The sequence below is a fragment of the Corvus hawaiiensis genome, chromosome 4, assembly GCF_020740725.1.
Source record: "Corvus hawaiiensis isolate bCorHaw1 chromosome 4, bCorHaw1.pri.cur, whole genome shotgun sequence".
Taxonomy (NCBI): domain Eukaryota; kingdom Metazoa; phylum Chordata; class Aves; order Passeriformes; family Corvidae; genus Corvus; species Corvus hawaiiensis.
This window is the reverse complement of record NC_063216.1, coordinates 27650265-27675492: the sequence shown is the minus strand read 5'-3', so window position 1 is coordinate 27675492 and position 25228 is coordinate 27650265. Positions and strand designations below refer to the sequence as shown.

Here is a 25228-nt window from a genome sequence, read left to right as displayed (position 1 = left end):
GTTGAGAGGTATCAAAAACCCCCAAAACTCCAAAGCCTGGTTGTTCTGCTCGTGCAGGAGCATCTACTTTGAGCTTCAGTCATCTGCAAATAACTGTGGTGAGTTTATCTTCTGACCTGAGGCAGTACCTGTGACTTGCAGATTGTGGCAGACCTTACTATTGCAAGTGCCAGTGGGAAAGGTCTTGTGTTAGCAAGGCTGGGAAATGAAAGAACAGGAAAACTTTGAAATAAAGGGGCGGTAAAGACTTAGTGGATTTGACTGAGTTGTGACTTTTATCCTGTCAAATCTAGTTGGCCTGCACAGAAGCTGTCACTGGGGTACAACCACAATGGTCACACATCCTATGGAAGTGTGGAAGCCCACGTGTGAAACCATCAATATGGTTTGAATAAAATCCTAATATGTGTTGCAGAAAGCTGATTTATGGTATTAGCTTCCAGTTTTATTCTCCCTACTCTAAAGCAAATTGCAAGTACCTGAGAAATGCCTTTCAGTGGTAAACAACGTAATGAAACATCCCAGTGACAGTTTGATTTGATTTTGCAGGCTAGTGCTACCTAACTCAATTTCTTTATGAATGTCTGGTTGCATGTTGGCATCGAAAGAGAATGTAATTGGCAGGAGGGAGCTGTGCAAGAGAGATGAAGTTATCTGGGGATTCCCTCTCCCTTCAGGCTGCTGTCAGAAGGCAGGGTCCCTCTGTGTTTGTGCGGGGTACTTATCTGTGTCAAACCTTGCCGGTCTCTTTTTCACTTCCATTTTGTGAGATTAGTTTTGTTCATGTGCAGTCAGAGGAGGAGATTGAGCTGTATCCCCAGTTTAGATTGCCTACTAGTAGGGGTTTTCTGTCTGGATGTTGCTGGACTGTGCTGTTCCAGTTGCCGGAGTTTAACGCTTCCACTTCTTGCTCTGTTCAGTTTTCAACAAAAGCAAACTCCGTATGGAATAATCATGCAGCAGGCCCCAGATTCACCATTAGTGACCTGTAAAATTGGCAGCACTGGAGATTATTGGCAGGAGACGGTTTCCCTAGGCGCTTCCTGCCTTCTCTTGGAGAGTTAAGTTCAATTAGAGCAATGATACGCACAGCAGGGATTTTGCAAAGAGTCCAGTACTTGGTGGTAGCATTGCTGTATGAAAGGCAAAGAGATATCTTTGGCCTTTTTGTGACCTTAATGCTCCAGCTGCTGCCCTCTTTCTAACCTCTGCTATCTCTGGACTCTCACTAATGTAACCCTCTTTCACCTCTTCTTTTCACCTCCTGCTGCAACTATATCCCTCAGACATTTTTAGTTTGCATTCTGTGAGGTTTGTCTTCCAAAAAACAAAGTGGAGATTGCGGGATGTGTGGCATTTTCCCCTCCATTCGATTTTTCTTGTTTCTTTCTGGGTTCTTACGTATTGTGACTGCCCTCAGATCTCTGTAATCATCTCTCTCTTCACACTTTTGTGATTTGCTTCTACTTTCGAAACTGTTCTGTTTCTAGATGTGGTTTCTTGGCATCCAGGTTCTTTGATTTCAGGAAATCCCACAAAGTTCAGTTCTGTTTCTTTTCTGCCACAGCCTCGTGATGACAGTCCCTCTTATTAGTCCCTTATGTGAAGAACATCATCCTGAAAATAACTATTTCTATTTTCTTTCTTTATTATAACTTCCAGCTTGCATTCACTGCCCTTATCTTTGGTATCTGTAAGGGCAACTTGTCCATTAATTCCTTATTCTCTGTGTGGAACTCTTTCTGGTTTTCAGGGTATTGAGAGAGACTTGCGTGGAACTTGTCTGAGATACTGACCTTTCAGGTGTGTCTGTAAGTACTGTTAAAAGCATGCCTGGAATAGTCTTTCAGGAGAAGACCATCTTTCCTGATACAGGGTAGATGTTTATGGAATTTGGACATAAATTGGTAAACTGTAGTTTGTGGGATAAACAATCACAGTGCTTATAAGCTGTACTTACACTGGGGGAGAAAAAGACTGTGTGTTTTCATTGTGGTGTTGTTTGTTCTTACTTAAGGTAATAGTTAAAACCCAAAAGCTTTGAGTGGTGCTGTAATTGATAGTCTCCATTTGCTTCTTCCAACTCATGTGTCCTTCCTTCTGTTTCTGAATCGTTTGTGGAGTTTTGTGCTTAACCTGCTTTCTGGCTGTTAGTATTTGAGAAGAATGTCCTCACACGGTGGCCAGCCTAATTAATTACTGTTAATCCCCAAAAATTGGCTGCCAAAAGTTTTGTTGTCCTTGAAGCTTTCATACTGTGCATGCTACTGTAGCATGAGAGCATGAGGAGAAGCTGAATGTTTCCTGGCAGGTTTCCACAGAGAATCCCCTGGGCCAGCTTGAGGTAAAGAGGAAGAGAGGGAGGATGGATACAAACTTTAAATAGCATTGCTAGTCCCTGCAATGCTGTTTGAATGCCATTGAAATATTAGCACCTTGCTATTCGGCAGAAACTGTGTTAAAGCGCTTTGTGTAAACTGTGAAATTGTGCCAGTGGCCACATGCCCTGTGTAGGGTAGTAGACCTCTCTCTGGTGGAAATCAGAGAGCTGGCCTTTCACTCAAATGTCCCAGCACAAAACCTAAAACATCTCAACACAGACTCTTTCCTGACAGTGATTGTACATCTCAGTCAGCTTCATACCCATAATGTATTTGTGTTGGACAATTTGAGATTGTTTTGCTGTGTTTTGTCAGGGTCTTCCCCTTGGGCCTCTCTTTCCCTCCTCTCCTTCCCCAAGAGCTGCTGGAGAAAGTGCAGAGCTGACTTAAGAGTTCCCCCTCACAAGTCATAACAGGAGATAGACTTAAAAAGTGATTGTGGAGGGTGGCTGTTTTCTTTCCTCCTCCTCCTCCTCCTCCTAGCATTCTGCTGGGAGTTCTTTGTGAATGCACAGGGGGTACCAGGGTGGAATTGATATAGACTTTGTCTAGTTTAGTTTATCTTCTGCCCAGACAGAAAGATGCATGCCTGAGGCATGTGAGTGCCCTTTCCCCATTCCAAAGAGGATGTGTTGGAGGGAGAGGAACTGAAAATAAATTAAGAAACAGAAATAAACATTTAGGAAGTATTATGTTATCTTAATCCCCAGTGCACTGCTAAAATAGAGATGAGTCTGGGAATTTCATGGAGAAATTTCAGAAGTGTTGGAGGTTCATATATTCCTGCAGAACAGGATGATGGAGCAGCCAATATCACAAAATGTGTAGGCTCAGAGTCCCTTCTGGGTTGAAGAAATAAAGCCTAGAGGATTGATTTCCTGTTGGGAGTGTTGAGTTATTGTACAGGCTTACTGGGGTGTTTGAAGTTACATTGACTGCTTTTAAAGTTCATGTTAAACTATTAATATAGTTTTGAAAAGGGAAAAAAATGACACATTTACAGCTAATATTTTGGGAAACGTCTTCAAGACCAGGCGAAGTGCACGATAGCTTCTGTAGTTTTATGTTCTGTTTTGTTCAGTTTTCATGATGGTAAATGTGTTTGCATATCAAAAATTTTTGGAAAACAACCACAGTTATACAAACTGATATTACAGAGTATAAAGTAGGATTAGTTTATTCTTATTTTATGGCTTTGATTTTTTTTTTTTTTTTCCTTCTACACAATTTGGCATATGCAATTGTAAATACATTTTAGGTGTATTGGCTTACATGGAAAAAAGGAAGTTGGCAGAGTACTTTAGCTCATTCTTCCCCCATTTCATGCAAGTTCTTGTCTTTGCCTGAGTTAAGACAGACCTACATTTCCTTGCTTTCTATTCCTTGTAACCCCTACATTCACTCTTTGTTTTCTTGTCTTGCAGAACGAGCCTCTGACTTCAGGTTATCATGGATATCCAGCAAGAGACAATCAAGTAAGTGTCTGATTGCAGTAATCCGTGCGTCTCTGCACACTTAGGGATGTTTTGTCTGACAGCTTCCTGGCTGTCGTGTTATGGAGTGGAAATAGTTTTGTTCTATTGTGGAATGTTTGTGGAGACATATGTGATTAATTGAATGGGTTTTTACGGCTTTCATCAGTATGTGGCAAGGTGCCTGGTAAGGGGTTAAATATCATCCACATTACCAACAGCTCAGGAAATTCTTGATTTTAAAAATGTCACAGCTTAGAATCCCTGTCCTAAGCTCCCACTATATCTCCTCAGTGCTAATGAATGTAGATGTTCAGTGCCAGTGCATACTTGGCCCTGTTTTATACTTATTGCTGTAATTCTGGCATCTGGGGAGCAAAACAACACTGAGTTTTTGTGAGAGTCTGCTTTGCTGGTGGAGTAAGGAATGACACGTCCTGTTGGGTTGTTTCTAATATCTGTGAACTTGTCTTGCCTTCCTTTCAAGTCCTGCAGGGCCCCTGCCCCTTGCTCTTATTCAGGATGCTCTCCTTCTACAGCAGTAAAAATTACACTGTTCAGTGCACTTGCATCTGTGAGCATTCTCTTGCCTCCTGACAGAAGACAGAGAAATCCCAGTTGATGAATTTGCACGATAGAAGGAGGAGATCCTTTGGAACAAATGAAATTTAATGGTTGTAAGATACGACTGTCACACATTAAATCTCCCTTCTTAGAACAAAGTTTTTTCAGTGTTCTGCAGTGCTACTGCAAAGCAGAGTATGAACCAGTATAGCAGGAAATTAATATGCACAGAAAATCAATAATGCAGCACATTTCAGTAATGAGCAAATAACAAAACCAAAATCAAATTCTTTAATACTCTCAGGTACTGCTATATAAAGAAAGTGATTTTCATCATCTCTTGATGAGGCCTGGGTGTAAGTAGTAACAGCTTAATGGGAGATGTTTTTATGAAGGAAGTGCAGCATAGTGCAGCCTCAGCAACTGAAGAGCTCAAGTCTTTGGTGCTTGGTACGTGTGTACGAGTTTCCATATAGGAGGAAATTATTCAGAATGTCTTCTGGGATATATTAAACTGCTAACTAGCACAAATAAATACTACGCACTGGGATGCTGTGAGAGTTGTGTGCCTACTCTGTCCAGGCTAAGTGAGGTAAGCTAAGCTGAGAGGCAGAGTCGGTCCCAGATCCTTAAAGTGGTTCATACCTGCTTTTGGCTTTCCCATTCTGGTAGCACCTTCTGTACATTTTGGTGTTTCACTTTACCTACCCATTTAGGGGTGTTTTAGGGTGTTTCAATACCTACCAGTACATCCCACTTCACAGGTTTCCTCTTTCTCATCCCATAAGAACTCTTCTGATTTGAAAGTCCAGAATTGCTGTTGCTGGCAGGTTGCCAAATCAGCATAGATGGGTATGGGAAACTGTACTACAGCCAGGATGTGAAATGAGAATTACAGCCTGGGTAGCCCTGGGGAGCTCTATATGGGTGAGCACAGGGAGTAATGAATGTTAGCAAGTGTGTCTATGTGTTTCAGGTGGCAGATAGCTTTATGGAATTTTCTTGGAGGACAAACAGCTGCAGTTTAACTTGTGTGTTTTCATTTAGCCAATCTTTGTAAAAAGATTTTTTTGGCTGGTTTTTGTTTTGTTTTTTTCTTCCTGCTCTCTACAACATTTTGATCTGTAGTAAGTGTTTGTCTGTCTGTCTTGCTGTGTCCCTGAAGCAGCTTAAATTCAGATCTGGTTTTCACTAATGAGGTTTCAAGGCTTTTAGCTAATCTCATTGCGAGCCTCTAACTTGATAGCAGCAGCAGAAGTCTTCTGTTTCCAGAGGGTGGGGCTGGCGTGGGAGAATGAGCAGTGGCTGATCCATCACCTGCCTTTTTGCACTGGGAAAGGAGGAAGTGGTGTGGGAATATGTGTAGGGGTCCTCACCCTGTAACAAAGTAATTATGAGATATAGGAGCAATTGTGTTGGATTTCCTAAAATTAGGAGCTGGATTTGAGCTGGTGAGGGTAAGTCAATGTATCATGCTCTTCCCCACTGCACTTCTTTACTGTAAGTACTTTTGCTGTGGTTTTTTTTTTCCACATTGTTTTCTTAAGGAGAAGTAGCAAAGCAGAGCTTATTTTTAGGGTTTTTCATCCTGTGACCACAGTAGTCAAATTTTGACTCGCCATTTCTTTCACTTTATGTAGCATCCTGCTGGAATGCCCTTTTCGTTCCTTCAGGCTCTGAATGTCGTTAATTGCTGGCTGCAAACCTTTCACTGTGCTGTTTTTACACCCTCTAGTGGTTAAATCGTACCCAGATGTTCCAGGTTATTGGAGTTTTTTCTTCTGCCAGTGGAAATCTGTGATTGGTTTGAGTCCTCACTTGGGCCATTTGGGAATGCTTAGGTCTCTAGAACGGAGTTGATTTTGTATATTTTTCCAAGTATTTAAGCATTCTGTTGTCATCATGCATGGGCAGCAGTACTGAAACAAATGAGATGGGGTTCATGTTGAGGCTCTTCCTCTCAGAATTCTGGTGTTGTGTGATTGCTTTATGATAACTAAAAGCTCTGGGTGGTTGTGCAGCCCCCTTGTTCCTTACCTGCCCTGCCAGAGTGCTGGCTTGCTGGACTTTTTCTGGTGATAGGACCTGGGGAGCACATGTGCTAAATCATTGTTGTGTAAGTTTGCCTAAAAAGAGGCTTTCTGTTGCCAAAGTGTTGTACTACTGGATCTATGGTACAGTCATGTAAGGAGCTGGAGAGCTCTCTGGGACTGTTCTCAGGAATTCAAGGTTTGCTCTGTGGATGTCTAAATGCACATTCAGGAACGGAGGGATGCCCTTCCTTTTCCCAGAGCTAGGCTGATGGCCGGGACAAAGCCCGTGGTAAAGGGAGAAGGGGGGAACATTGGTGTAACATAGTGTAACATTGCTAACTGAGATGAGAACCAAGTCTTTTGGTGAGGAGAGCTTATTCCCTGGGGACTATTCAGTTTTCCATCCCTCGGTTATGTCTGCCAACAAAATGGTATTTCTTTTTTTGTAATGCAAGCACCTGCCTAAAATGCAGTGAACCAAGACTTCCTTGCTTCATTTCCCAAGCTGTGACAAACAGCTCTGAGGTACTTTGAGTTGGTCTCAACATGGAAAATGACTGGTACAGCTATACTGATACAGCTTTTACATACAGACAAACTCATCAAGAATACATATTCTGCTTCCAGAAGGCTGTTCCATGCTGACTGTGCCAGCTCATTTTGTATATAGCCAAGGCTCAAATCATATTGCTCTAGTGCTTTTCATGTCCAAATGTATTAGATATGATATCTGAGATTTGTTAGTGTGCTGAATACTGGCACTTCTGTGGCAGAATTTGGCAGCTGCACAGAATAATTTTGTTCCCCAACAGGAAGCAAAATGAGCAAGAGCACGTTGTTTAGCTGCCACTGAAGGGAAGAGAGGAGGAGAGAGAGTTTATGGAAGCAGGAGGTAATTGCACACACCAGAACTGGGTCAGGATGTTAGAGCTATTATACCTCTTCTGTTATGGAAAGTGATCCTCAGCTATCACAACGGGTTAGGATATTGGTTTGAAGCCTCTTTTAAAAGCTTGTACTTCGTAAGTACAATTCCTAAATCAAACTGGGCCATTGGCTTGGTGCTAATGTGGTGGAAACATCGTTACCTATCACAAGTGACACTTCCTTCAACAGCTTAATTTCGGTGGCTGGTTTTCCGTCTGAGCACTCACTAGCTCTGACCTGTTGTTCTCCTGTATGTAGATGAAGCTGCAGCCCAAGGTAGTGGGTGCCTATGGCAACTGCTAGGAACAGCTTTATCGGTATCGTCTCAGTTTTGAGTTCAAGCTTAAGGTGAAAGGCTGTTAAATCCTCTCCAATTGTCAGCCTTTCCCCCTGGGTCTTTATTCACTTGCTGCTTTGGAATATCTGATGGGGCATCGAAGGCTCCAGGCGGATGTGTGTGCTGCCTTCCCTGGGGCCACAAGCTGGTGAGGGGGAACTGAACAGCAGTGGTGGCAGTCTGTGAGAACAGGAAGCATCCCCATTGCTTTTTTCCTCCCTGTTTGTTTTCTTTGCCCAGTCCCTCCTGATGTGGGGAGTTTGGCAAGGAAGCCCTTCATCCTGAGATGTGAAGGGTGTGTGAGAGCTCCCATGGGGAGGCAGGACAGCAGGTCACCAGGCTTCCTGTTGGAGCTGGCTGCACAGGGGCACTGCTGCTCTCATTGGTGGTCTCTTGGCAGCAAGCAGCAGGGATGTCAGCAGAGAGTTAAGAGGGGGGAAACCTCTCCTCTCTCATCAGTGTGGTCTGAGACTCCTTCACCTATCTTCCTCTTCTCCATTATGTGGATAAATGTGAATTTGGGGATATTGCCACAACTTGATTAGCAGCTCAGTGGCCCAGCATTGGTTAGGATATCTACCCAAAATTTCCTTTATTTAGTACCAATAGACTTGAGATGCTCTTGTCATGAAGCAAATAAAAAATGTCATCCTGGAGGAAAATGGTTTGGTCACTTGTTTGTTTTCACTTGTACCATGATAGCACGAACCACTACAGTCTCTCCAGTGCCCTGCTTGGTCAGTTCTGTTATAAAGACTCCCTGTCTGAAAGTTCAAATCTAAGAAGTCTTCCTGAAAAGTTTTAGTTTTTAATTTGTTTTCCTCCTAGTAACTGGCCATGAAAATAAACCCTCCAGTGTGTATATTATTTGGCTCTGTAACCTGTGAGGTGGTGGTAGTGGATGTGTTAAGTTATTCAGGAGGTAGAAAGGAGCATGGTTTGTGTGTTTTTGAGTTGTTTGTTGCTTACATTCTTTGTTTGAAAAGCGTATTTAATACAAATTCTTAAACTCAGGGACAGAGAGAAGTTCTAGAGAGGCTCAAATAGTTTTAACACCTTACTCTGTGAGTAAATAGCTGGGACAAAGCTCAGGAAGCTTCTGAGATCCTCCATATAAAATGGAGAAGACCAGGCTCAGTGTTCCTGGTGCTTTTGAAGAGTCCCTCTTGGCTTGAAAGCAATCAACCCAAAATTTGGGATGGGACCAAGCTAATGAGGGGAAACTGCTCTAAGCACTTTCCTTATGTTTAAAATTAGGTGGATTAGGATAAGTCTGCCAAATCTCTTGCATCCTGGCTCCTACAGCCTCTCTTCAGGCAAGCAGTGAAATGTTTCCATACTGTACTAGACAGGACTGAAGGGATATTCTATTACTGACCTAACTGCAGTGTCCATAGAAAATAAGGAGCTTCGTTTCAGAGAATGTGGTCTGGGCAAAAATGTCCAATGTATTCAGGAGGTGAGAAGCATCTGTGAGGCAGCTGCACACAAAGGCCTTCAAGAGTTTGTAGTGGGAGAACTGCTGGGATGTTACTGCTTCATGAAGCTGTGAAGAGTTTGGGCCAGTTCAGATGTGCTTATGGAAAGCCATTTAGCACTGCAGGAGGGGAGGAACTTGAGAAGTCCTTTACAGGATTGCATCCCACACTACTTAAAACTCTCAGTACATTCAGAAGGTAAAAATGTGTTGAGAGAGTGAAGAGAGTTAAATTAAAACAAGGTAAATTGTGATATTGAGAAGGAAAATAGAGAGCAGAATGTTTAGCTGAAAACTGAAGGAGGTGGTTACAGATTGAAGTTTAAACAATTAAGGATGAGTTGGAAAAGCAAGATCCACTGAGACTAATCTAGTGATACATTTCCCCTGAATCCAGAACTGTCTTGGTCAGGCACTTGCTAGATCATTTGAAGCATGACGAAGTGGTTCCTTGTTTTCTCAAGCCCAAACTACATCCCTAAGAAGCTGCAGGAAAGATGAATAAGTGGGATTAAAAAAAGAAAAGTAAAACATACACCACCAATTAGCTTAGCTTGTTATAAACCTCCTTTCTGATATTTCACTCTGAACCAAGTCTCTGTGCTTATGTTGGCCACATTCCCCCAAATCTCTCCTTTCCTTTGTTTAGCTGATTTCCTAGCATCAAACCCCTTAAATAATACAGGAAGCATGATGTCTTGCAGTTGACATGAGTCTTGCAAATGGATCACTCTGGCTGTATATTTATTCCCCTTTTCCCCATGTCTGTTGCCTTTCTAATCTCTGAATACAAGGCACGGAATCCTTTCCTTACAGAGCCCTGAATACCTTCCATAAACATATCCAGCGAACTCCATGCCAGTGTGTGCCTTTCTCATCATCAATAACAAGAGACCACGTGGAAAAAAGTTGTAAGAGAAGAAATAGTTAAGGAGCGCACCTAATTCAGATACATGGGAAGACTTCCTGACAGTAAGCTCCTTAAGTCCTATGAACAACTTCTCTAGGGAAGTAACAAATACCTTGCTGATGAATAGTCCGCCAAAGCTCTGGGGTTGTAAGGCGTTGGCAGGAAATGGGTTTGGATGATGTAATGCAAATTCCTTTCATGTTTGAATCCTCTGATTGCAGCAGTTTCTCATCTCTGCTTAGGGTTAAAGAGAGGAGATGTGAGTCATCCTTGGGGAGAGTACCAGGAGACCACTTTTTCTCCTGTGATGACCATATGTGTGTTACTCCATGTCTATCTTGGAGATTCCCAAGCCCCTCAGTTCCTTTGGCAAGAGGGACAGCATCTTGTTTAGATTTTCCCTTCTGAATGATTATGCTGGAGTGTGGCATGTGTGCTAGAAGTAGTCTGCAAAAGGATCAGTTGTAGGACTAAAACCAAATGGTGCAGAGAAAACAGCCTGTTGATAGCTATGATATCCTATTGAGGGCATGAAAGCAGCTATTCCGGGTGAGAAAGAAGGTCTCTGCCTTCCAGTGTTCTGGCTTTTACAGTGTCTAATAGCAAGTACTTACAGCAGAGGGAGCAGCGCCAAGATTCGGTGATACTTCCCCTCTGCTGTGCTCTTGAAGCAATCCTGTGGCTTTGGGATTTCCTGGCTATAGATTTTTATTCTTTTTTTAAAGTCACCTGTGATAGATTTTTTTCTTTATTGAATTTCTCTAAATGGTTTCTGAGCCTGTCTAAACCTTTGGCATCCACAGCATCCTGTGGCAACAAGTCCCTGCTTTAGGTGTGTTTTATGGGGGAAAAGTTCTGTGCATCACTGACTTGAAACTGAGGTGGTTTTAAAGCTCTCAGGTGAGGGGGGGCTTGGGGTCCTCAGCTTGCACAGCTGCACTGTGACTGCATGGGTGAAGATTTTCTTCTTAACTGGAAGAAAAAAACCCATGAAACCAAAGCAAACAAAACAAAACTTCAACAGCTTATGTGAATTATATATATATATATAATTTTTAAAAAAAATTTTTTAGCCCCGTGTATAATACCTGTGCAGCTGTTATTTCTAGGTACCCGTAAGTGCCACAGCGTGTTGCTGACAGACAGCCCGTGCTCTTGGGATCCTCGGCTCCGGCCGCCGTGCTGTGCCGTGCCGCGCCGGGCCGTGCCGCGCCGTGCCGCGCCGTGCCGCGCCGGGCCGCGCCGGGCCGCGCCGGGCCGTGCCGTGCCGTGCCGTGCCGGGCCGTGCCGCGCCGGGCCGCGCCGGGCCGCGCCGGGCCGCGCCGGGCCGTGCCGGGCCGTGCCGTGCCGGGCCGGGCCGTGCCGTGCCGTGCCGTGCCGTGCCGTGCCGTGCCGTGCCGGGCCGCGCCGGGCCGCGCCGGGCCGCGCCGGGCCGCGCCGGGCCGTGGCGCGCTGGCGCTGGGCTGCCGGGAGAGGGCAGCCGGCGCACGGCCAGCGCTCCCCGCCCCGCCCGCGTCCCGGGCCCGCCGCCTCGGGCTGTCCCGCGCAGTGTCACAGCCCGCGGCACGGAGACAGGGGGCTCGGCCTCTGGCGTCCCGCAGGCGATTGGGGTGACTCCTCTTAGGTGTTTCTGGAACGGCTCTTCTGGGCAAGGGAGGTTGTGTTTAGAGGGATGGGGAGAGAGCTGCCCCTTCACGCGGCCTGTGCTGGCATTTGGTTCGTCGAAGAGTCACGGCGGAAAAGGTTTCCGCAAAACTCTTTGATCTGTGAGCAGAGGGAACATCCAGGAGGGATCCTGGAGGAGGAGGGCTCATAACAGACTTGCTTTCAGAGGGGCAGGCACTCTTTAGGCTTTCCTGGCTTGAGCAGGCTCCTGGCCCGAGCTGGTTTCATGCAGAGGCAGGTGTGCTGCACAGTACTGCTGCTGCTCAGAGGCACTGTGAGAGATGGTCTCCTCCTTTGGGCACACAGAGCCTGTGCTGCAGTAGTGGGTTTTCTCTGGTGTGCATTCTGCACATCATGAAATCTCACTGCTGTCAAGTGAATGGAGTGTGTGTGAATAAATATTATTCTTGCATCTTAATTTTTTTAAAAGGCAGCTAGAGATACCAAGAAATTCAGGTGGTCAGTGTAGTTACAGAACATGGAAAGATGCTGAAAAAGATCAGATGCTTATGGTCAGATCCTTTACTAAAGGAAATTAAGCCAACAGCAGACATACATTGCTAATTTTTAAGGGCTAATCATGTCAGATCAATTTAGTTTTTTCGTTTGACATGGCAGCAGGCCTGGCAGACAGAGAAAGCTACTGGCTTTGGACATAGTGCCACATGACCTTTACATAAACTAGACAAATGAAAGGTGAAATTAAGAAGGGGCTGAATGCCTCACTGGAAAGCTGTATGTCGAGCAGTTATATCATGCTTTTCTGTGTGTGTGTGTCTGATCTGGAGTCTTAGCATGGTCTGGCTTGGCTGCTCTGCTGTTCTCTACTGCTCATCAAAATTGAGGGTAATAAAACAGTGAGTGAACATATGTATGTTCAGGGACTGGCAGCCTTTGGAAGGTAGGATTAGAAGTTGGAAAGATCACAGTAAATTGCAGAAATGCCCTGAAATCCAACAATGTGAAATTAAACAAAACCAAGCTGTATTAACAAAAGGAACTGTATATGCAATATAAAATGGAGACTAACTGGCTAAGCAGTAATATCCAAGGAAAGATCTGGAGTAATAGGAGATAACAGACTAAGTATTTAGCTGGTTTTTGTGATCTTGAAAACCTGGAATGCATTTCCAGGTATGACAAATAATTGCAGAAGACAGTTATTCTTTACAGCTTGGTACAGCAAGTGGAGCACTGTACCTGCTTTCAGGCACTTCAGCAAGTGCACAGGTGAAATCTGGAAAAAGTCCAGGGAAGAACAAGAAAAGGAGGCTCAGAGAGCCTGACATAGTAGGAAAATACCAAGCTCGTTTCTTCTTTTAAAAAAGAAAGGGTAGAAAGTATGGAGGATGGGCATTGGTTATTTACTGTGTCCATTGAAGACAGCTTAATTGGTATCAAGAAAGGCTTAAATTGGATATTATGGAGTAAACCAACATTTTCTGATTCAATGTAGTGAAGCAGTGGAAGAGTAATTTAGGGGATCAAGAGTTCCAGTTTCTAGTAGTCTGTAATAACAAGTTAGACAATTCCTGATGGATGTTTGTCTAAACATGCTCTGTGCTGTCTCTGAGCATGGAGGACCTCTTGTTTCCCCTGCCCTGTATTTGTGTTTTGTGACAGTCAAAAGCTGGTTGTTACCACTGTCATTATTCCACAGCCATATGACTGCTCTTTTTCTGTTTGGTTTTTTTTTTTTTCTTTTTTTTGGTGTGTGTCTAAATTGTAAGATAGGGGATTCCTCTGCTCCTATATGATCTTAAAAGTGCCCAAGATCCTTTCTTTGTGACAGCTGCCACATCTCTGTTTTTTCCTGGGCTTGCTTGTTACTCAAAGGGTACAGGGTATTCAGCATCTCTGAGTCAGTCCTTTGCTTTGTCTCACAGTAATATCTACTATGTATGAACTGTGGATTGGTTTGATGTTTTGATTTCCCTTTAAGCTCTCTGGCCAGATTTCCATTACAAATGTGTTTAGAAGAGAGATTATTATTATTTTTTTTTTCTTTAATTAACATAAACAAACCCATCCTTGCTACTCTACCTGCAACTCCCCTCACATGAAGAAAGGACTGAGAGGATCAGGAGGAGCGTTTCCTCAGGCTGGGCAGGGAGCGTGCTTCTGCCTGCCTGTAGCTGGGATCTGCTGTGGGAGGGCAGCCTGTGTGCCTTACCCCAAGTACAGCAACTGCTTCTCCGCCCCGCCCGCACCGCCCGCTTCAGCGGGACCCCGAGTAAATGAATGGGATCGCTTTCTGTTCTGCTGACTTCTCCTGCATGGTGAGTGAGCAGCTCTGCACTGGCTGGGGAAGGATGCTGCGTGCAGGCAGCCTACCTCAGCGAGCTACACGGATGCTCCCGAGAATAGCTGGTGCATGGAAGATGGTTTCATTCTTCTTAGTATTAAGGGAGAGGTATTTCCAGCAGTAGCATAATGTTGCTCAGAGCAGGCATTTGCCAGATGGTTTCAGCTCCCCCGAGGTTTTGGGATGTGAAAGGGAAAGGGCCAGGAACACACTTTTGATTCATTCCATTAGTAGATTAATCGGCACTGTCCTGGCTTAATAAGTCTCTTAGATTTCCCAGTGGAAATGGCACATGTAATTCTGCCCAGGTCACGCTCTGCACACCTGTGTTGAAGCTTTCACAGCAAGACACTGTGCTGCTGCAGGCAACATCTGCAAAGCAAGACTGGGGGTGGGGGGCAGGTTTTTTTGGTGGAGGGAGAGGTAAGAAAAAAACTTTTTAGTAGGAACTGTTAAATAATGCTTGTGGGAGCGAAATATGTTGTGAGAATCTGCTTGAATTCTTCATTTTGGTGGGGACATTTTTAAAAAATATTGCAGTGGTAATTCAATGTTATGAGGCTTTTTTTCCCCCCCTTCCATTCTGTATTAATTGCCAGCTAGATTACGTTTTCCAGGAAGTCTGTGACTAGAGGACAAGGGTGCTCTTCCTGATAAAGGTCAGAGGCTGCTGTCTCCAGAGGCTGCCCAGAAAATGATGAGAACTGTCTCACGGATTTTAACTGAAAACCTCAGCAGATGCTGTGCTACTATTTACTTGGGGGTGAGGGCAGGCAGCCCCCATGACCTGTCTCTTCCCACCTCTGTTTCCAAAGGCCAGCCAATTGTTGGGGAGTGGATTTAGTTGCTGCTGCTGCCCACCCAAGAGGTTTGTAGCTCATGGCTGTTCTAGGAGGAATCTGTGTTTTTAACTCCTGGTGCCTGTGGATTTCAACGAGCTGCACTTGGGTGTCACAGCAGCACCAAGCTGGCTTGCTGCCAGGCCTAATAAAGTTTTAGCAATAGGATTGCATCTAATGAAACCCATTGAAATTCCTTTGCAGCTGGATTTTGTTGAGGAGAGACTTCAGGTACTACCAGCAAACAGATCTTTACCTTTTCTGGTCCATTGTTCCTGCTACACCTGGAGAGCGTGGGCTACCCTTTCTTATAGGTCAGGAGGACAGCAGTGGCTAACACTGGCAACAGTTTGATCATCATCTTTATTTCTAGGGCACCTGTCATCCTGGCTCCTTGCCATGCTCTCTCTAAGCTGAAACAGTGCTGCTCATTTCCAAGTGCTTGGAGAACAACATCTTGTTTTCCAACCATTTATGGCAGCTAGCTCCAATCCTTTGCAGGGTCTGGAGTAAGACTGACAGGGGCCAAAGGAGTAAATGTCATGAGACTCAAGCTTTCTGTTGAAAGCTGAGATAGAGATATTTCACATCCCGTGGTATATGTAGCCGGATTTAGGCTCCTTGGTATTTCCAGTAGAATGGCATTTCAGAACTGGGAGCTGAACTCTGACAGCAGCGTTGTCCCCAGTTGCTGTCAGCTTCACCCCAGACAGAGAACTGCTGTTTTTCTTGAGCAGCTGCTGCTGTGGAGCAGAGTACGGGAAAAGTGATCGTCTCTGAAATAATTTGAAATAGACAGATAGAGCCAGCCATCTGAATTCCACTCAAGAATTAATCTAATCACTGTGTAATATGTTCTTACTGGTTTATCCTACCTAAAGGGCAAAGTTAACTACGTTAAACACAATTTGGAGCATTTGATTTCCTTCAGACTTAGATTTTGGATACAGCTGACTATCTGTGTACGAATTTCGAGGTTTCTGGGCGTCTCTAATCCAGTTTGTAGTGACATTAGCATTAGATAACCATACCAAGGCCTTTATCTGAAAGGAAACCTGCATTCTTCAGGTCGCACAAGGATGAAAAAAGACTTTTCTGGTCACTGTTGCTTTCTGGAAATTTGGGAACAGGGAACAATTTAATATATTGTTGCTTTGTTATCAAGTGAGTAGTGTCTAGCAGTTTCAATACTTATCAGATGGTGTGGTTACACTTCAGAGCTTAAATTTGGATTAAGATCAAATGAGACTATATTGCATAGGACCTAGGACACAATAATGCATGTGTTGGCTAGCCATAGTTACTTCAAACCATTCATCTCATCTAAACCAAGTATGAGTTGCTACTCATTCAGTTTGTCTGTCTTAGAAGGGGATTGGAAGCGTAAGGAGGTTATGCAATCAGTCTCTAATGGAAGAGTCTAATTTTGCCAGGATTTGATCAGAAAATGCAACATAATGGAATTCACAGTACTGTTTGTTTGAGTGTGAGGTTTTTATGTTTGGTTGTTTTTTTTTTTTTTTGTCCTGGCTGTGTGTCAGAAAAAGAAGGGAAGGTGGAATAGCCTTAATGTGAGCTCAGCTGAAGGTGTTTCAAGGTGACAGTATGTGACCCCACAGACTGCAGTGATGTTGAAGATCAAGTCTATAGCTGGTCTGCTTCTGTGAGAGCCAAAATCCTCCCGATTCAAATGCATCCACTGACACAAGTGCCAGCTTGTTGGGCCATCCCGTGTTGCAAACTGGGGGTGTTTTCAGTACTCACTGCATGTGAGCTCTGTTAAAAGATATATGTAGGTATCTATCCATATGCCTCTTGGAAGTCCCATATTAGGTATATACACTAAAAAGACTTTGAAGAATGGATTCTCTTTTGTGTATAAAGCGGGAGACCAGTAGTGCAGTTAGTCTTTACAGACACACACTTTTCTAAATTGTCTTATGCTCATAATTCCCGAGGGACCAGTCAGATGGAGGGAGATGTTTGCTGCAGCCATGAGAGTAATCCATCTAGATGGTGGTGGCACAGGGATGGTTAAGGACTGCTTTGCTCAGAATGAGATCAGAAACAGAATTGCATTTCTGACAACTGACCTTTGCTTATCATTGTGAATTGAAGTTGGGGATATTATATTCTATAACTGAAGTTTTCCAGTAGCGTTTCTGTCATCTTGAAATCTTCCTCTGTTTTATATCTATTTATACCTCTTTTCTAATGCTTTATTAATGCCTTTTACATTTGAACAGTCTGCTGTTCCTTTATGTGGCTTGACAACTGTCAATACCCCTGTTGAAGTATTTTGCTTTTAGTTCTGCTAATGGCAGATTTTGCCTGGGTTTTCGTGCTCCCGTTATGTAACGGAAGTATCTGCAGTCCCTGACACGTGTGTTTGGTCTCTTTCCACCCACCTGTACTTATCACAGGTTGATGCTGTGTTCCACCAAAGTCTTTTATCAATTCAGTTTTGTTGTTTCTCAGGAGATGTCATTCAGTGTTTGTTGGTGTTACCTCTTCATTAGCTGCAGTCATTCCTTTCTTCTTTGCTGATTATATCCTTGTGCCGTTTCCCACGCCGAAGCCGTATTTCAGGCATTCAGCTATTTTGTCTTCATTAGGTACATAAGGCTGCTAGGTAAAGTCATGGATTATTTTTCTTCTCAGAGGGTCAACTGAAAGAATGTTATTTGAATATAAGAAGAAATAAAGCAGCTGTGACAATAAGGATAAAAAAAATGGGCAGAATGTAGTATTTTCTAGCTGATTTCTTCCCTCTCATGGGTGTATTTACAGTTTACTTTGGGGGTTTATTAGTCTTTGAGTCTAAGTTTAAGAGAATGCATTTTATACTCTTGAAAAAGGACATTAAAACCCAGTTTCCCACCCAACCGATAAAAGATAGAATTTTATTCCTCTCTCTAGCAACTTTATTATCCCAGGATTTGTAAACTGCTTTCTAAGCCATAGTAAATTAGATCCCAGCAGTACAGGGCCTCTGTAGATAAATATAGTAGCCATTATACCTTGATACAGTTGTATTGCCTAGGAAAATACTACTGTTATTGAAAAAGAATTTGCTCAGGGCAAGAAGGTATCCATTACTTCCTGAATAACTCACTAACATTGTTAACCTTCCTTTGCACAAACAAGCCAGGAGGAGTCCCTTTCTGCAGGATGGTATTACTCTCCATCTGTGTTCCCCTTTATCATCAACAGACCTAAACCAAAGTTTCAGCATATTGATAAATGCCTCTGTGGTTCAGGGAAGAGAGCTATGCCCTGTCTTCCCCTTTCCCTGCTGTTACAATACTTCTATCGTCATACTCTTTCTTAATTTGCTGGGATGTTGCTGTGCTGATGAATCACTGATGCAGTACAGCCACTTGACGTGGTAAACACAGAGACAAAAAAAGTGGTGTAATGATGCTGTACTTTGATTGATGAGGTTTTGGAAGTAGTTTCCCTTGTGCTACCTGAAATCTCACACCTTGAATTGGTTGCCATCAGCTCATCCTTTGATATAGCTTCTCCTGTGGACTATGAAGAGATGAGTTGTTGATATAGGAGCTGAGGTTTTTTTTTTTTTTTTTTTTATTTATGACTTCCTCTTCAGAATCCACAGCCAAAGAAATACCTTGTTTAGCACTGACAAATTAGTCTAGGGCACAGAGAATCTTTCTGCCCTTTATCAGTTCAACTGGATATTGTACTCCCGATTTGACACTAAAAATAGACTTTTGTTGGAATTTGATGCTGTGTAACAGCTTTCTGCTACCTCATAGAAAAACTGAAGGGAGATGAAACTTTTTTCCCTTTATGAAGATATTAAGGCAGTTACTAGTTAACCAAACTTTAAAAAATACATATTTAAATACCAGGGTTGGAGCTTCCTCTGTTTCCCTCTTACCAGTATCTGAATATATTTGCTATATGCCAGTTCAGTGTAGACTTCAGACTAGATCTATGGGTGACAGAATTCAGAAGATACAGCTTGAAAATCAAGCCTAGGGTGGCAACACAGGAGCAGAGAAGCTTTTTCTTCTGTAGATGTTCAGCTTGCTAGATTCTCTGCAGAAGGTATTGGAGGATTGCAGACTTTACTCCTGGTCCACTGTAGTAAAGCTGACAGGTATAATTCATGGAAATTCCCACTTGGCTGCCCAAACTCATGTTTGCTATATCCTGGGAGTGGCTGCATAGTCACTCCGTTTCTGCAGATGAATGCCCAAACTGGAGCTGTGAGAATTCCTTACATCTGAATGCTTGCATGGTCTTCAATGTTTAACCTTGAATTCTCTGGCTTCACAATTTAGTTTGGTTCATATGTGGGTGTTCTTGGTTTTAATTTAAAAGTGTATTTTTGGGAACATGTTTTCAGCAAAGTACCTTTCCTAGTTACTGAGTTTTTCTCTTGAAGAATTGACAATGCCTTCCAGAATAGTGCTCTTGAGTATAGTTGTGAGGAAAGGAAAATCCCAAACAAACTCAAAAAAGCTTTTCTTGGTATCCATTTCTTTTTTTTTTTTTTCCCTTATGTGCCTGAATGATAAGCCTATGAATTGAGATCTCCTGAAGTTTATTCAAGGACTTTAATTGCTATGATAAGTCAGTAGCAGGACAGTCCTTAAAAATTGTTGGGTTTGTTTGCATGTCAGAGTGTTTTATTGTTTCAGGCTTTCTGCTTTTCGTGGAAGATGAACTAGCCCTTGATAGTTTGCTTCTGAATAAGTACTCTCTTTTCCGAAGCCTCTTGCTGTACCAGAAGAGAAAACAGGGAATCCAGTTTTCTAGTAATGAAATGGGTTGCTCTATAACAAAATGACTTTTTTTTTTCCTTGTAATATGCCAGTGTTTGGCTTATTTGCTTGGCAAAACATTTGAAAGGGATTGTGGTATTTTTCTGGGTGATTTATTGTACGCATTTTGTATTCTTGCATCCTTTCATAAACAGGATAATGCAGAGAGAGGCTTCCTGGAGCCCTTTTGGATGTTGGGAGGAAATCTACCTTGTGGCTCAGAAATTCTGATAATCAGAGATAATCCGGGATCCTGAGCAGAGGCAGTCTCACAAATGAGCAGTACTCTGCCGGCAGGGTCGTCTCCAGCAGCACCCAAATGAGCAAACCAACCTCAAAGAAGATCCTCTTATCTCCATAGGAACTGCATGTGTGCCCAGGGCTGCCTTCTGTGCCTCTCCCCAGATAGCTTCCAGCCCCATCTCTAATCTTCTTTCAAGAGACCAAAACAAACCTCAAATAAAAATCAACCAATCAAACCAAATAAAAACCCCCAAGACACAATGCATGCCCAAACCCATGACTAGCAGGAGTCTGATTGCTCTGTTCTCTTCCTGGGACCTTCTGCTGGAGTCAGATAAGCCATGGAAAGCAGCCACTGAGTTGGAGAAACTTCCCTCTGGGCACCACAGATCATGTTGCTGTTCCAATCTCCAGTCAGACCTTTTGTAGATGGTTCTTGAAATGTTTGCCATGGTAGGACAATGATTGAGTCTTCATCCTCAGTCTGAAGCCAGCTTCTGCATCCAGTGTGGATGCTCAGTGTGGCTTTTGGCTGTGGGAGCAACTGCTTTCCTTCAGTTTGAAATGAAATTTCCCTCTTCAGCCTGCTGCAATCTCATGCCTTCACCGTTAGTGCTGCTTTCCTTATGCAGTCTTCTGGCATGACAGAGGCTGGCCAAGCTCAGTGAGCAGCAGCAAGGCTTTAATTATTATGGGCTGCAAGAAACACCTGCATTTGGGATTGCTATTGCGTTACAGTTGTACTTTTGGCCTTATGGCAGATTTAATGTTAGGGCTTATTAGAGCTCCAAATGCAGGTGATGCAGTTCAAGCAGACTGCAGACTTTCCCAAGTGTCCACATTTAAGTATGTTCACAGCTGTAGTATGGTTAAAACCCACTTGTTACCTGGTTGCATCCCTTTTGTTTGCAAGCTCAAGCTAGATAAGAGGGCCACAGAGCTGTTTGTTGGGTAGCATTTGGACCATCTTCCTTAGTTACTGCTGGAATGGAAGGCATTTTGTTATCACAGACTGCAACAGCTGACTTTTCTCCAAATATAGAACAGAAATACGTATTGAATGCTTTGGCTCTTTGTTCAGTATTGGGAATGTTTCTACCTTTTCCCCATAGTAGCAGATCAATGCAATTGCTGGGGTTTCTATTCTTGAGAAACTTTAAAAACACATTATCATCTTCCAGCTCTGACTATGGATTTACCTCCCGTCGCTAGGATTCCCTTGTAAATTTTATTTTTTCCCTTTCTAATTTCCTTTCTATTTTCTTCTCTCAGCTTCTCTTTTTTTTTTTTTTTTTTCACTTGCTAGAATATATACAAGTGTTCAAGTGCGGGGATGTGACAGGGAAGCCCAATAAGCAATCTGTCTGTCTAGGAAAAATATGCCACTGTACCTCTGGTCCCACTCAAGTGCTGAGTACTGTACGTAGGTGCATTGCTTTGGTCTCTATTCTCCTTACATATATCTGGATGCAATTGTCACAATCATTTTAACTAAGCTACCGCTAATTTATATTTTTACAATTGATTGCTCTTTTCTGTAAAGATGGAATCTAATATGGACTTGCTAATTTTCAGTGTAACACTTCTTGAACTAAGAAATTGTTTTCTCTAATTTAGCAACCTGGAGGGTGTTCTTTGACACTAGCCCCCTTACGCCTCCCATGAGTGTTGTCGCATTAGAAATTCCAGGTGATCAGATGGGATTTTCCCTCTTATGAAGAGGTGCTCATCTAGCCACTCATCCTGTGTGCTGTCTAATATGATTCCAGTAGCGTGTAGCAGACACACCAGCTTGTACTGTGTCTTGAGCTTTATCTGCTAGAATGTTAATCCACGAGCATTTGAAATCATATGCCTCTGAGACACAATCAGCTAGAAACAGATAACGTCTGTTTGAAACTGTGCCGTGCCGATTCCCTGTTTGCCCACTCGGATCTTTCCTAAATAGGCTAGAACTTTTTGTAAATTATTTTTTTAAGCATTTGGCTTATTTGAAACTTCTATACCAGCAGTATATTTGGGTTGAGTTTATGCACATAACTGAGTAGTCACAATAATTCTTACATGTAATTAAGGCTTTTGATACTGGTACAGAAACAGGTAGATTTTTTTTTTCATTTTTTCCAGTGTCTGTTATTTTTCCAAATACCTTTATACAATATTAAATAGGTGGTTACCTGCTCCCTTTTTTCTCTTTCCCCTTTTGTTACTTGGTAAGACCTTCCTTACCTCTTTAACAAGCATTAAAGTCTTTGCAGACTGCTTTCTTCCCCTTTCACTTTGATTTACACAACAGTCTCCCATCAGAGGAGGGGGACCAATGTTTCACTCGGCTACAGCTCTCTGAACATTTTTCTCATAGCTTGGTATATATTAATTTTAAAATCTTTTCCTTTCTACTTTTAATCCTTTTTGAGACATGAAAGATCCCCAAGAGATAATGTGTATTTCCACACACAGCAGCCTTTACAAGCTCCCTGACACGTATGCTGTAAACCACTGCTGTTAGGATTATGGTAAAGCATTTGCAGGGGATCCTAGCTAGAAGGATCCCCTGGCAGAAGCCTGTCTTAGTCATGTCTGGTTTTGTCTTTCTGGAATAAGATGCACTGACATACTTGTTGTCCTCTTGCTCCTTAGGAAATATTTTGTGTTTTTTTAGAAGATGATTTCCTGAAAGAAATGTCTTGTATGGGTACTTTTTACATACCAGCTAGTGTAATTGAAAAATCTGAAAAAAAGTATAAAGAAGACCTAATAATTCATCTAGTTGTTCCTCCCACCCCCCGATTGTATCATCCAAGCCAAACCTTTTTCTTGCTTGTAATCTGAGGCTAAAATGGCACTGCTGCCAGTTCTGCAACTGTGGATAGTCTTGGGCATGCACTTCATGTTCTTAGTGTTGGTTTGATCCTCTGGGCAGCAGCAGCTCTCTTGAAACAGGGCGGTGGTGCCTCTAGAGTCATCCCACAGCCTCATTTCCTGACCCGTCGGGTACTCCTCTCACTGCTTGAGAATACTGGGTGTTGAGAAACCTGCTCTTGCAGTTCATCAAACAGGGCTCCTGCTCCAGGACAAAGGTATTACATCACCAGAAGTCTGCTGCTCTCAGTAATCTTCCCGTATGCCTTCTGCAGAGAGGTGGTGGCCTTGTAGCAACAGTGGCAAATAAATTTTGAGGCAGTATTTGGATGATTCACAGAGGGTTCATGGGTCTTGTTTTGATTTGGAGGTTGAATGCACAATGTGGAGTTGCTGGGATGATTTGTAACAAGTCTCAGTTGTTGAAATTAAGGAATAGGCTTATTCTGAAAGTTTTATTCTCTTTCTCTGAAGGTGGCCTAAAGGATGAGAGCTTGGGGAAGAAGGGGAAGAATTTTTTTTCCTTTTTTTCTCTTTTCCCCTTTTTTTAATTAGGGAAGTTTTTAGTAACTCTTCAGCTTAGTTTCAAGAGTCATCCTTTTCAAGTCTTTTATGGGAATACATATGAAGTAGGATTTATTTGGGTTTGCTCACCTGGTCTACGTGTCTTCTCACTTTCTCCCCTGCACACAAGGAATCTCAGCTTTCATTTAAATGACCATAGGATCATTTTTGAATTGTGATTCTGGATCAGAAGAAAACCTTGAAAATGCCATCAAGGTTATCGGGTGCAGAAATGTCTGCTTCAATCTTCAGGCTGTCTGAACTAGTCGCTGCTGCTGGTGTGACCCAGCTGCAGAGGTGTTAACAGAAGGGTCTAATCGTGATGCAAATGTCAGCATTGCTGCAGTTTCGCTCCTCTCAGAGCCTTTGAGAACAGGTTTATGGATCACATGCTTCACTCTTTGGAGTCTGTGGTGCATAGGCTTTGGTACAGTAAGTGATTTTTAGGAACATTGCTTTTCACCCTCTAAACCTGACCCATTGTGTGAAAAGGTGAGAGCAGATGGGAGACCTGAGCAATGCCATAATGGAACAACCCTGTGCAATCCCAGTTTTCTGGAGGAGCTCTTGCTCCTTTCCCTGAGCAGCAGGGTTTTCTGGGCTGGAAAGTTGAGTGTCGTCTTGCTTGTCTTTAACTAGCAGATCCCTATGACTGCTGTATCCTGGTAATGACAATAAGCCTTTTCTCCAGGTTTCTATGTGGGACTGCAGTGACAGTCATGTATTTATTTCCTTAGAGCCCATCAGCACCCCATATGTTCAGGCCTGTTCCTGGGACAAGCGTGCCCTGGGGTGTGTCTGTGGCTCGCTGAAGGCGAGGGGAGCCTGGGGGGTGCGGAGCACATCTGGGGTGTCTGGGCTGGCTGTGACAGGAGGCCCATCCATTTGTCACCCCATGTAGACAGGGCTTGACTCGTGTGGAGCCTGACGCTTGCTTTGCTCCAAGCCTGCTGGATTGCATTTAAGTAATCTCTAAGTAGAGGAAGCAGAGGTGATATGTGGAATAGCACCATTTCTATATCTTTAGCTGAGATAAAAATATTTCTTCAAAACTCATTTCCAAGGAGACCAGTGCCTCAATGAAAACACTTTTTTTTTTTTTTTTCAAATTTCTTTTTTTCCCCCCCCGTTTGAGACGAAGCCATATTTAACTTAGCATTTGGAGGCCGGCAAGGGAAGTCAATTCTTCATTTTGAGGTGGGAAGGGAAGGGGGCGAGAAACCCGTTTTCCTAGTTTGGAAGAGCCGTTGAACTGATTAATGAGATGCGAGGTGACACTCATCCTGTGGCATCGGGCACGGGGGATGGGACGAGGATTTGCTCGTGCGGGGAAGGGCTTGCTGGTGCTTGTCGAGGTAACTGGGGCGAGTGTCTTTTGCTCAGCGCGCCTTTCCCGGGGCTGCCGCCCCACCGGCAGAGCTTTGCAATCCTGAAATTGGAGCAGGCTGGGAGCGCAAGGCGCGGAGGGCACTTGCCCCAGTCAGACTTGGGGGGAAGCTGCCTCCAGGCAAGTGGGAACCCGATACACTCTGAGGAACCGGAGCCAGCTGCTGCTTTCCCTTTAGCAATATGCAAGTCTGTAAAATACTCATGTGGAGCCACCTGCGAAAGCAGATTAACCCCTTTATCTGTGTCGCTTCTTTTCCCCAGCTCACGCCGACAGTGGTTGTTTCTCCTGAGGGAGCTCCAGCGCTGGCACACACGGATTTTCTCCTTAGCTTCAGGATTCCCGTGGTTATGCTCCTTGATGCCTGTCAGTGGTTAATGATTAAATACAGCTACTTAATTGTGACCGAATTTGGGGTGTTGACTAATGGGGTAGATGAAGACGTGCAGAACCTGCCTATGGCGCCTGC

At 43.5% G+C, this 25228-nt stretch overlaps 1 protein-coding gene across 14 annotated transcripts in view; it reads left to right on the top strand.

The window, feature by feature from the left end:
* RBFOX2 (RNA binding fox-1 homolog 2) overlaps positions 1-25228 on the top strand; it is a 166768-nt gene that overhangs the window by 32892 nt on the left and 108648 nt on the right. For 13 of the 14 annotated variants that reach the window (XR_007203118.1, XR_007203120.1, XR_007203119.1 and 10 more), the window contains exon 2: positions 3806-3856. The exons of the other annotated variant lie outside the window; for it this stretch is intronic. Coding sequence is in view for 10 of the 13 variants with exons in the window: in XM_048301038.1 (XP_048156995.1) it covers positions 3806-3856 (51 nt within the window). In the remaining 3 variants the exon portion in view is untranslated. The remainder of the gene's footprint in view (positions 1-3805; positions 3857-25228) is intronic. 14 annotated transcript variants of the gene reach the window in all.